The sequence below is a fragment of the Carassius carassius genome, chromosome 7, assembly GCF_963082965.1.
Source record: "Carassius carassius chromosome 7, fCarCar2.1, whole genome shotgun sequence".
NCBI lineage: Eukaryota > Metazoa > Chordata > Actinopteri > Cypriniformes > Cyprinidae > Carassius > Carassius carassius.
This window is the reverse complement of record NC_081761.1, coordinates 30,100,374-30,112,719: the sequence shown is the minus strand read 5'-3', so window position 1 is coordinate 30,112,719 and position 12,346 is coordinate 30,100,374. Positions and strand designations below refer to the sequence as shown.

Below are 12,346 nucleotides of genomic sequence, written 5' to 3'. Positions count from 1 at the left end.
TTAATTTGTTTTTTATTTGAAAATATTTTATTTGCATTTCATTTTAAAATCTTTTCTGCCATTTTATTACCATCATCAACATTACCTTTATTTTTATTTATGTTACTGTGAGTATGGGTGCTTTGATAATATTGTTTGTGAAACATGTATGCCAGTTAGACCCTATACTTTGAAAGAAAGAAACTGCGTGTGTGTGTTCACTGCTGTGTGTGTGCACTTTTGGATGGGTAAAATGCAGAGCACAAATTCTGAGTATGTGTCACCATACTTGGCTGTATTTGACTTTCACTTCACTTCAATATGCCAGTCTCAGATATTGTGTCTCTGATGTCTGCGAAGGTGCAAGGTTTCACACCTGATAAAGCAAACACCGCTTGCACTGACCTCACATTTGTACTGCGACCCTCCGTAAAGAGAGCTCGCTTTCCGCTCATTTAATTGTATTTTTTTATCTTACAGATGCAGGTATTCTGAATCTTCTTTCAGTCACATTTGGGTGAAAAGTTTGACTCACATCGCACAGGTAAATAAAGTGAAATTTCACCACCCGATCTGAAAAGGGGCAGCAGGATTGGATATCTGAGAAGTGTGGTGATGTTGGGAAATGCAACTCAACTGTTTAACTGTATAAATTTAAGATCTCCAATCCAGTAGTCAATTCAGCTCACAGGTCATCTTCTACAAACGCAAAGGGGATTCTGAAATCAGTTGGAAAATCTGACTTCAGATATGTTTTGCCAATTAGGAACATCGAGGTCTTTCAAGAAAAGTGTCGAGCACTCACTCTCAGTTACTGTCTGTGGGCAGAGAATTTTAATGTTAGTTTTTATATTGCATAAAAGTTTTATATTGCATAAAGATTATGTAGATGTTTTCTTCTTATAAATGTTTTATTTTGTACATTTAACACATTAATTTTAATTTCACAGAGGATCTTCCATGAAAACTGTGAAACGTTGGAGCTGAACAACGTGTGTTTCGTTAAATGTGACAAGTTGCCCTCCAGTGACGATGAAGGAGGATCCTTTCCTTGTTCTGTCTGCTCACCGCTTATCATCACTTCCAAGACTGTGAAACTGAAATGCTCTGACAACACAGAAAAGAAGAAAGTTGGGAAAATAACAGAGGACTGTCAATGCAAAACAAAAAAAGCATAATATTCACATCATAACATTCCAGTGCTGGTTGATCCAAACGTTCATCAGTAGCTAAGTTACCTTTAAAACCGATGAAATATAATGAACGATTACACCTTTTGCACTAGCCAGTGTGCAAGCAGTGGATGAATACATGAACGTATAATATCAACAGAACAAAAGAAAAACAAAATGTAAATAAAATAAAAGTTATAAAATAAAACGAACTGTTTCTGTGTCAATTGTCTTATATTGTTGTTTCTGGTTGCTGTTGAATAGTAAATGTTTGCTGTAGGACTCATATCTTTACATCAGCTTTGCATGTTATAAACCGTATTTGAACACTGGAAATTCAAAAATTTGTGAAACACACATCTTTACACAATATTTAATATGCGCGATCACAAATGGCCTATAAATTATATTCAAAAGTGCTTAGTAACATGGTGTCTCGTTACTTGAATGAAAAAGGTTTTGAACGAAACGAGTGAGCCAGTGATTCAATCGCCCATTCAGATGGACATTTTTCCTGCCTCCCAGTGTGCATACTATCCAGTCTATCTGCCCTAAATAGTATTGAAAATAACTAATATGACATAGAATTTAGGATGGATTGTACACAATGCAAATTGGCTTGTTTCGATTCTAATTGAATCAGCCGTTTTGAATTAGTCGTTTGATTTGAATATTAATTATATTAATTAATTATACAGAGGTATTAATTATTGGACAAAAAAACTACACAGAATCTTGTAGATTACAATCTGCAACTAGACGGATGTACTGTTACTTCCTCTACAGTCAAAAATCTGGGTGTTAGATTAGACAGCAACTTGTCTTTTGAAAATCATATTTCCCATGTTACAAAAACTGCATTCTTCCATCTTTGAAACATTGCCAAGCTACAAAACATGTTGTCTGTTTCTGATGCAGAAAAGCTAGTTCATGCAATCATGATCTCTAGACTGGACTATTGTAATGCACTGCTAGGTGGTTGTCCTGCTTCTTCAATAAACAAGCTACAGGTAGTCCAAAATGCAGCAGCTAGAGTCCTTACGAGGTCAAGAAAATATCATCATATTACCCCAATTTTACAGTCTCTGCACTGGCTACCTATTAAGTTCTGTATCAGTTACAAATTATCATTACTTACCTATAAGGCCCTAAATGGTTTAGCTCCTGCATACCCATCACGCTCCCTAAGGTCACAAAACGCTGGACTTTTGGTAGTTCCTAGGATAGCAAAGTCCACTAAAGGAGGTAGAGCTTTTTCAGATTTGGCTCCCAAACTCTGGAATAGCCTTCCTGATAATGTTCGGGGTTCAGACACACTCTCTCTGTTTAAATCTAGATTAAAAACGCATCTCTTTCGCCAAGCATTCGAATAATGTATCTTTTAAATTATGAGTGTAGTTGCATCTGATCAAATGCGCATTATTATTCTTTAGCTTGGGTTAAACTAATTAATTTTACTTTGTTGGATCAGCAGCTATGCTAATGATGTCTCTATTTGTTTCTATGTTTTAGGATTACTAGGATAACTAGGATTTACACAAGCTCCAGTTTGGATCCAGAACACCTGAGAAGAGATGATGTTGACCCTCAGAGGACCTCAGATGATGCTTACCCTGAATCAACAAACAGAACTAACAAATATTGCTACAAGCGTGACTGCATCATATAGTAATTATTCATTATTAATAATATTAATAATGTTCATCGTCTGGCTGACGACACCTTGTATTAATTTTTCTAAAAGTCCTGTCATATGTGCACAAACTGACAGTCACCACTTATAAGCTACTACTAAATATTGTAGAAACATAATTTTCTGTAAAGTTGCTTTGTAACGATTTGTATTGTAAAAAGCGCTATACAAATAAACTTGAACTGAATTGAATTGAATGGTTCAATATATAATTTACCAAAACGGGCTTGCTTCCACCTACTGGTCGTTAGGCAAGGTTTTAGCACAAAAGCACATTTAGCAAAATATTGTTTAATTGTCAATATATTGACCAAAATTCCTCCATTTCAGGCCCAAGAAGGAAAAAAAGGAGCTTGTAAATAATAGTAAAAAAAAAAAACAACAACAAAAAATTACTTTTTCATTAAACAAAACTTAAAAGGGTTATTATAAAGATAATAACCACAACCCATTTATTATTATTTTTAAATATACAGTACAGACCTAGAGTAAACCTAAAGATAATAAAGTTTGGAAACATTACTATTTATAATGTTTTTGAAAGAAGTTTCTTCTGCTCATCAAGCCTGCATTTATTTGATAAAAAATACAGAAAAAACAGTAATATTGTGAAATATTATTACAACTTAAAATAATAGTTTTCTATTTGAATATACTTTAAAAAAATTATTTATTACTGTGATGCAAAGCTGAATTTTCAGCATCATTACTCCAGCCTTCAGTGTCACATGTAACATCCAGTCACAAGATCACATGATCATTTAGAAATCATTCTAATATTCTGATTTATTATGAGTGTTGAAACAGTTCTGCTGTCTAATATATTTGATGAATAAAAGGTTAAAAAGAACTGCATTTATTATAAAAAAAAATTCTAATAATATATATTCTAATAATATATTTTCTTTACTATCACTTTTTATCAATTTAACACATCCTTGCTGAATAAAAGTATTAATTTTATTTAAAAAAAAGAAAAAAAAATTACTGACCCCAAATTACTGACCAGTAGTGTATATTGTTATTACAAAATATTTATATTTTAAAAACATAGCTTTTATTTTTTATTTTTATTTTTTTTTACTTTTTATTCATCAAAGTATCCTAAAAAAGTATCACATGTTCTGAAAAAATATTAAGCAGCAGAACTGTTTCCAACTTTGATAATGAATCATCATATTAGAATGATTTCTAAAGGATCATGTGATAATGATCCTAAAAATTCAGCTTTGCATCACAGAAATAAATGATAATTTAAAGTATAATAAATTTAAAAACAATTCTGTTAAATTGTAATAATATTTCACAATATTACATTTTTTTCTGTATTTTTGATCAAAAAAATGCAGGCTTGATGAGCAGAAGAAACTTTTTTCAAAAACATTAAAAATAGTAATGTTTCCAAACTTTTGGTCTGTACTGTAATTCAACCAATATATATATATATATACTTGTGCCCACTGCTCTTTTCATTTACTGTTGTTCTTTATGTACACAGGTTATGCACTCACAGAGATTGAATGAGCCTCCTCTAAAGCCCTGGGTCATTGTGAGCAGCACTGGGAAGGTGGCCTGTGCCCTGTACCTGCATGGCAGGGATAGCCGATAGTTTTTAAGTAGGTGTGTTACCTACACACACAGCACAGCACACAGTATCAACTGTCCAAACCAGGTGGGGTACAGTCATGAAGGGGATTGCTAGAAAGGTCTACACTGAATCCAGAGCTGCATCTCACACAAACTTCAAAATCGAACCGTGTGGCTTCATAATTAACAGTAGCTTCCCTGAAGTCGGAGCATCACCGGATGGCCTGACTATGTGTGAATGCTGTGGGAAGGGCTGCCTGGAGGTGAAATGTCCTTTCAAGTATTGGTCCTGCAACATCCAACAGGCATTGGACATGAAGGACAACGACTTTTGTCTCCAGCTGTCATCAGACAACCTTCAGTTGAAAAGACACCATCGCTTCTACACACAGATCAAATCACTGTGATCTTGTTGTTTGGACCGAAAATGATTTCACAGTGGTGCGTGTCTTTCCAGACCAGGAGTTCTGGGAACCTCGTCTACAGAAAGCACAAGAATTCTTCAAAAATGTGTGCCTCTCAAAACTTGTTGCAAAATATCACTCAAAGGACATGCAGCCGCAAGTTCCAAATGAAAGAGAGCAGTAGTAAAGAAGTGGCTGTTGTTCATGAAAGAATTGTACTTAGGCCTACTCAGTTTAGTTTTTTTTAAGTGTTTTACTTGATTCAGAGTATCAGCCTGTTGTTACTTGAAACTTGTTACTTGAAATTCAGTGTTTCAAAGTAGTTCAACACAAGAAACTAATCATTGCACTTCGCAGGATTTTTTTTGTATTAAAAAAATTATAATGTTCAAATTGTCATCCATTTTCATCTGAAGTATTTAATGTACAAATAGCATACCATGTTCATCCTAAAGAAAGTACATACACATACACACACCAAATACAAACATTTTCAATATCAGGAGGGTACCACACACTCACAAACACCACATTTCTCCAAGGATCTTTTTATCATTTAATATGCACTCTTTTCTGTTTCATCTGGCCTTACAACAACACTTGGACACATGTTAACTAGAATACAACAAACATTAACTATCTTATCAAGCAGGGTAAATTCTTCATCCTTACAGGGAAGCAACAAACTAATTGGTATTGTGTTATGTAATAGTGTGTACTTACTGCGCAAGCTACCTATTATCCTTTCTACATGTATCCTAATGTGTGCTATAGCAAGTGTGTCTTCCTCATCCTTAGTATCGAGTTGACATCTGCGTTTATTGAATGGAGGAATTGTAACTTCCGCGCACATCATTCCCACTCTGCCTTTAATATCAAAGCCTCTGTCTGCTAACACTACATCACCAGGCAACAGTTTGTTAAGAAGTCCACAATTTTCAGTTATGTGCTTGTCAGATGCTCGCCCCTCCCATCCCTTTGAAACAAATGAAATTAGGCCTTGGGGTGTATCAAGTATTTTATTGTGTGTATACCTTTGTAGTGGGAAGAGGATTGAGTGCATGCCATTAAATTTGATGGGGTCTCTGTACGTATTTCAAAACAGTCAACAATAATCGGTACACGCTTTCCAAAAGTTTCCAAAAATTGATGTGTGGCATTGTGGCTTGTAAACAGTGTCGCTCAGGCCAGTACAACAAGGGAGTAAGGTGTGCATACAGCACATCTATGGTGTCAGCAAAGGTAGCAGAAAGAGTTCTATGTGACACATTAAAAATGTGTGAAAGATGCTGGATTGGAAGATCAAGCCTTAGACGAATGAGTGTCAGTAAAACCATTTGAAATTGTGACAGCTTCTTTGCAACTGGCAGGAAGGGCTTAACAGTAGTAAACATTGAAAACAAAACTGCAAAACATGGAAGTCCTGTATAATATTGTACTTTTTCTGTATTATCTTTGAAAAACTCTTCATCCATCTTCTGTTTGTTTAACTCAGACCTAAGCTCCCTATTTTCCTGCAAAAGGCGGGTTACTTCTGCACTGCTTTGCTCACAGAACTGGCATTCTGCTCTTAGTCTCTTATCCGTTATTTCGTCTGTTTCTGTCGTTTCCCTGTATTCCTCTTCTACCACAGCTGCCTCTGCTTGATCCCCATGCTCTTCTTCTGCAGCCCCTGCCTCTGCTTGATCCCTATATCCCTCTTCTTCTGCTGCATCTTCTTGTACGTCGTCTCTCTGATCTTTGTTCATGATGTTTTGTTCAATGTGGCCTCCTCCCTCAGATTCCCTCAAATGATATCTATGCTGTGTGAGGGCAAGCCGATCTGACACTGTGGCTGTGTCTTCAGAGTGACCCAGGTGCAGGGCTGGAGTCCAGTCTGGATGAGACTCATCCATTTCATATGCTGGTTTAACTTTGGGGATACAAAATTATTTGAATTTAAAACAAAATATTGCAATCAACAGTGGAAATACTATATACTCCAGTTCCAACTTAACTCGTGTGGCAAACAATACTCACAGTTGGCAAACATACAAGTGTTAAGAGAATTTCTCGTGCTTCAGTCACCTTGATCAAAATAGCTCTCTAGTTCTGGATGAGTTAAGTTAACGTTACACCTCAGAAATTCTTTTTTTTTTTTAGCACATTCGTTTAGCGCACTTTATTTGAACTAGCCTAACTTAGCTTGTTCACTGTGCCGCAATGTCGACAGAATAGTGCTAAGTGTTACAAAACGAAAAGGAACCTAAGTCTACTCCTCTATGGAACAGAACAAAATGAGAACACAATCATTTGCTTAGTGATTTTTTACTCTTACCTGAATGAAAAAGATTTTTCCCATCAGCCTTCGTTGCGCTAGAGCCGTGACGTCATGCCTATCCTCTATTCTCGCGATAACCTGGAAGTCTATGTGAGACTACGAGTGGGATATCCGGTCTCTTTTCGGTGGCGGACTCTAGACGAGAAAGTCCTCCATAATGAAGGTAGGAGGACTGGACAAAGTCAAATTATAAGTTTATATTTCACATTGTGCCGGAAATACCGAAAGAGTTCAGTTTTACAGTCTCCAAACAAACCGATGAGTTTTTGGTAACCGGGTTAGGCCCAAACAGCATGAGGGATGGATGTTGATTTTGTTAGGTTAGCAGCACAGCGGTGGAAGTGAGGCAACATGGCAGCGCCCGCAACAGACATGCAGTGAACACATTAGAGAAAGAGAAAATTCATGCGAGCTGAGGGAAATAAGTCGCCAATGTCCTAGCTTGAGTTATTACTTTGGGAAACGTTCTAGCAGATCTGTGTTGAGTGTCGAACTGTCATCCGCTGCTGTAGCATTAGCGCCTGTTAGCTAGCAGATACGTGTCAAATGAAGAGGCCAGTTTTTTTTTTTTATTAAATTGCAGCATGCAGCTTAATTATCTATATTTTTTACTTTTCCACCTAGCTCAATATCTCGTTCCCCGCCACTGGCTGTCAAAAGCTGATAGAAGTCGATGATGAGCGCAAACTGAGGATCTTCTATGAGAAGCGCATGGCCACAGAGGTAGCAGCAGACTCTCTGGGCGATGAGTGGAAGGTAAGTAATTGCAGCCTTAATCGTGTGTATATTTCAACACTTTAATGTTTCATGTAAAGCAGAAAGGCTTAACGCTTGATTAAGTCTTGATTGTTTAGATTCCCTTTTGACCTATGCTACATGGTTAAGACCGTACATTTAACAACATATTGAAATACACTAAAGGATTTCTTAATCTAAATACATTATAAACACTTGGTATTTTCTTGCTAATTTGATTATATTAGAAAACAAGGGTAATCTAAACGACGGCTCTCACACTTTCAAGTCATTCTAAATGCATCAAATTAACATGCCAGATGAGAACTGTGCATTCCAAAATCGGCTCAAATATCAAACATGCTTGCTATGCTCAAACTGGATGAAATCATAGACTTGAAACTAATAAAATCTGTTAATATGCTATGCAGTTTACTGTCAAAATCTGTCAACTTTGGACTGCCAAGTTGAACTTCAACTTCTAAACTAGCAACGATTCAATGACAAGTGTGTAGTGCATTCCATCATTAAGATCGAGTCAAAATATGAAGTCGTCTAGTGGATTGAAATCACGGTCACAGCCTAGTGAGTTTTATTTTTGTGGCACTTTAGCAAGTCCTTTTTGGCTGATCAGTAGCTTAAAAGGAGGGACAGTGGTGCCAAAAGCAACAGTGGAGCTGCTATCCGGATAACAACCTGTTCATATTATTAGTGGCTGGTTGTATTGCATCGCTTTGTCAAATGTTCTTAAGTGCATTGTTCAGAGAATTGTTCAGGCTTTTGGTCAAAGTTTATTTCAGTCTTATATCATGCTCTTTTTGTTAAATCTGTCGACTTGGACTGTTCAAAATCTGCAGACTGCCCCCACACTCCAAATCTGGCAGAAGTCGTGTAGTGTCCAGCCTTTAAATCAACTCAAAATATCGAACGTGTTTGATGTCCTCTGACTAAATGTAATGATAATCTGAAGCTCTTTGCTCCCTGTGTGATTTTCTGTGAAATTGGTGAACTCCGAATGCTAGGGCTACTCCGATCACGATCGGCCGATTGTTAAGCGCATCTCGTCAGTAAAGCCGGTTCTCTAATCAGCGGTTAATTCCATCAGGTGCGTGATTTCACATAGAGCAGCTGTTACTACACGGAGCCATTGTTAACTGAGAAGATGCGCAAATCCACGTTCATTTTCAGCGTTTATTTGTGCATCTTCTCAGTTAACAACGGCTCTGTGTAGTAACAGCTGCTCTATGTGAAATCATGCACCTGAGGGAATTTACAGCTGATTAGAGAACCGGCTTTACTGATGAGATGCGCATTAACGATCAGCCGATTGTGATCGGAGCTGCCCTGCCGAATGCTCAGAATCTGCAACTTGTTCTGACATTTGGCAACTAGCTTCATCTTCTCCAGAGTGCAATTTGGGGCAAAAGTTTTGTAGTGTGTTCCAGATTTAAGTGGACTTGACAATGGCAGTGTTTACAGTGCTTCACTTGTAACTTGAAAAACTTCTTCAAACTGACCTGAACATTGGCATAACTGTGTTTATGTTGTAGGGATATGTTGTGCGCATCAGTGGAGGCAATGACAAACAAGGCTTCCCCATGAAGCAGGGTGTGCTGACCCAAGGACGTGTGCGTCTCCTCCTCAGCAAGGGTCACTCCTGTTACCGCCCTCGCCGTACTGGTGAGCGTAAACGCAAGTCTGTCCGCGGCTGCATCGTTGATGCCAACCTCAGCGTTCTCAACTTGGTCATTATCAGAAAGGGTGAGTATACTCTGAGCTACTCGAGGTTCTATAGTGTAAAAATAAGAGTACTTTACTCGCTTTACTAAGTCTCTATGACTGACTGACTTCAGTGGAACACAATAGAAGATATTTAGCAAGATGGTGGTTACCAAACAGTTTAGATCCGATTGACACCTAATGTATGGTGAAAAAAAAATAAAAAAAAAAATAAATACAAATACCGTAATATGTTTGCAGATATTTAAGAAACAGGCTAAGTTAACATACTTGTTTATCTGAAAAACAATACTACAGTCAGTTATTCTCCTTTGAAAATGAGGGCTGGAAAGTGGGTCTTTTGTTTTGTTTTATGAAACCCGAATCGTCATTAGTATCGTCAATCTGGCAACCTGTGTGTGGATAAAGTCTGATAAGGGGTGACCAGGTAAAAAAAAAAAAAAATGCTCCAATATTTTGAGTTTCTACTGCAATAACCTAGTTCAACCACTTTGTATCAATCTTACATACAGCACCTTTAGGAACCATTTCATTAAAAGGGCAAATGGTGGACTACTGATTCATAGATGGCACACCAGCAGACCCTTTCTGGTTGAATGGTACCTCAAAGGGGGGACAGTGTGGTGCCTACAGCAACAGTGGAGTTGCTAACGGATAACGACCTGATCATGTTCTTAGTGGCTGGTTGTACTGCATTGCTCTGCCAAAATTATTGCTTTGCATATTGTTTGTGAATAGGAGCAGGGACTACATAGAAATCATGAAACCAGTAGAGATGTAACCGTATGAAAATTTCTTAATTCGGATTAAAGTGACCAAAATGGTTACGGTTATCAGTATTCTCACTTTTTTATTTAAAATCAACAACCTGATAAAATTGTTTTTGTTTGCATAAACACTTAATAGCATTACTAATGAATTGACAACAGTTTATCTAATAATGTGTGAGATGTTCAAATAAAACTGTGAAAAGGTTTAATAAAATGGTAGAGCTCACATTTCAGCCTTTAAATAAAGGGTTATGTCAATATAACTGTTTAATAATAATGAATTAATCCAATTAAATAACTAATCAATAGTTCTAGAGACATAGAAGCTCGTTTTTCTCAACCGGTTGGCAGGGCATGCAAATACTGCCCCCCTTTTTTTTAACCAGACAAAAACCGCTCGGGCTGAATGTGAACATAACGCTCTGTAAATCCACTCTCTGACACTAGGTGGCCATTTTGGAACAGCAGTTAATGCTAATAATTCCCTTAGCACTCTTTTAAAACCTATCTTTCTGCCATGTTTTCACACAAAGTGTAACTACTCTGTGCACAAGTGAGACAAAGCTTTATACTAGATGATTCTGTCCCTAGAAACTGGTTTCTTTACAGTCTACACCACAAGTGGCCTGTTCCACATCATCTGTTTGATAGATTTTCCCCCTTTCCTTTAGGTGAGAAGGACATTCCTGGGCTGACTGATAGCACGGTCCCCCGCCGCCTTGGACCCAAAAGAGCTAGCAGGATCCGTAAGCTCTTCAACCTGTCCAAAGAGGATGATGTCAGGCAGTATGTGGTCAGGAGACCTCTCACTAAAGAAGGTAATATTTCATCAAGAGACTGAACCTGATTTTTTGAATATTTAGTCAATCGATTTATTATGGTTGCTTAAAGGTGAAAGGTATTATGAAAGGTATGCATAATTTGAGGCACAATTGCAAGCCCTATTTGGCTGATCAGCTGCTTAAAGAAGGGGATAATGTAGTGCCAACAGCAACAGTGGAGCTGCTAACCGGATAACAACCCCATTCATGTTATTAGTGGCTGGTCGTACTGAATTAGACTGTCAGACTTTCTGCAGTGCATTAACATAACTAGGGTATAGTCTTTATGCAAATGTCCTTTTGGGTTTACATTCATTAAAAGTTGTCCAAATTCATTTGAGTTAACTTTTGGTGATACTGCTTTTTCTAATTCTAAATAATAAAAGCTGAAGGGAAACTTTCTAGAGTGATGTTTCATTTGGAAATACAGGCTTTTTAGATTTGTTGTACATAAATGCAACAATTGCTTATTTTTCGCCATTTGCACTGTCACAAGTGGCTTCTCAGCTTGTATTCAATTAATCATTTTAACTAGATTGTCTGCATCTAATTAATTACTGAAGCTATGGACAAGAATGTCACATTTTAAATGTATCCAGAGACTGACCATGCTCTTTCTGACAGGCAAGAAGCCCAGAACTAAGGCCCCTAAGATTCAGCGCCTGGTTACACCTCGCGTGTTGCAGCACAAGCGCAGACGCATTGCTCTCAAGAAGCAGCGCACACTGAAGAACAAGGAGGAGGCCGCAGAATACACCAAACTGCTGGCCAAGAGGATGAAGGTACGAGGCTGTTTAGTGATTATTCCAAATGAGCGTGTCTTCCTACAATTTAACCTGGCTATATGTATGAATAAAGTTTTTTGTTGACTACTGAAAAATAAATACATCAATTGATTCCTCATTACAGAAATGGCACACGTTGTGTAAATGAAAAGTGTGTAGTAAAAGCAGGATATCAATGTTTTTTTTTTTTTTTTATAGGATGCCAAAGAGAAACGTCAAGAAAAGGTTGCCAAGAGACGCCGTCTCTCCTCTCTGAGAGCCTCCACATCCAAGTCCGAGTCAAGCCAGAAGTGAGACATGTGCCTCACAAATAAAATATGATTTTGTTGAACGTTCTAAA

At 37.4% G+C, this 12,346-nt stretch overlaps 1 protein-coding gene and 1 long non-coding RNA gene across 2 annotated transcripts; one reads left to right on the top strand and one right to left on the bottom strand.

The window, feature by feature from the left end:
- Positions 1-5,238: 5,238 nt before the first annotated feature.
- LOC132143889 (uncharacterized) lies at positions 5,239-7,192 on the bottom strand. Its single transcript, XR_009434293.1, has 2 exons — positions 7,153-7,192; positions 5,239-6,747 (listed from the first exon to the last, which is right to left on the bottom strand). It is a non-coding gene; the product is annotated as an uncharacterized LOC132143889 (long non-coding RNA).
- Positions 7,193-7,196: 4 nt separating this feature from the next.
- Positions 7,197-12,346, top strand: LOC132143888 (small ribosomal subunit protein eS6). The gene is made up of 6 exons (XM_059554494.1): positions 7,197-7,318; positions 7,780-7,911; positions 9,441-9,651; positions 11,072-11,218; positions 11,846-12,003; positions 12,205-12,346. The coding sequence occupies exons 1-6, from the start codon at positions 7,313-7,315 to the stop codon at positions 12,298-12,300; spliced, it is 750 nt and encodes a 249-aa protein (XP_059410477.1). The 5' UTR covers positions 7,197-7,312; the 3' UTR covers positions 12,301-12,346.

What these genes read in the sequence shown, in the direction of transcription:
- LOC132143888 (XM_059554494.1), top strand. An exon ending in CTTGGTCATTATCAGAAAGG is followed by an intron (nt 9,652 to 11,071) that starts GTGAGTATACTC and finishes CCTTTCCTTTAG; the next exon opens with GTGAGAAGGACATTCCTGGG. An exon ending in GAGACCTCTCACTAAAGAAG is followed by an intron (nt 11,219 to 11,845) that starts GTAATATTTCAT and finishes TCTTTCTGACAG; the next exon opens with GCAAGAAGCCCAGAACTAAG.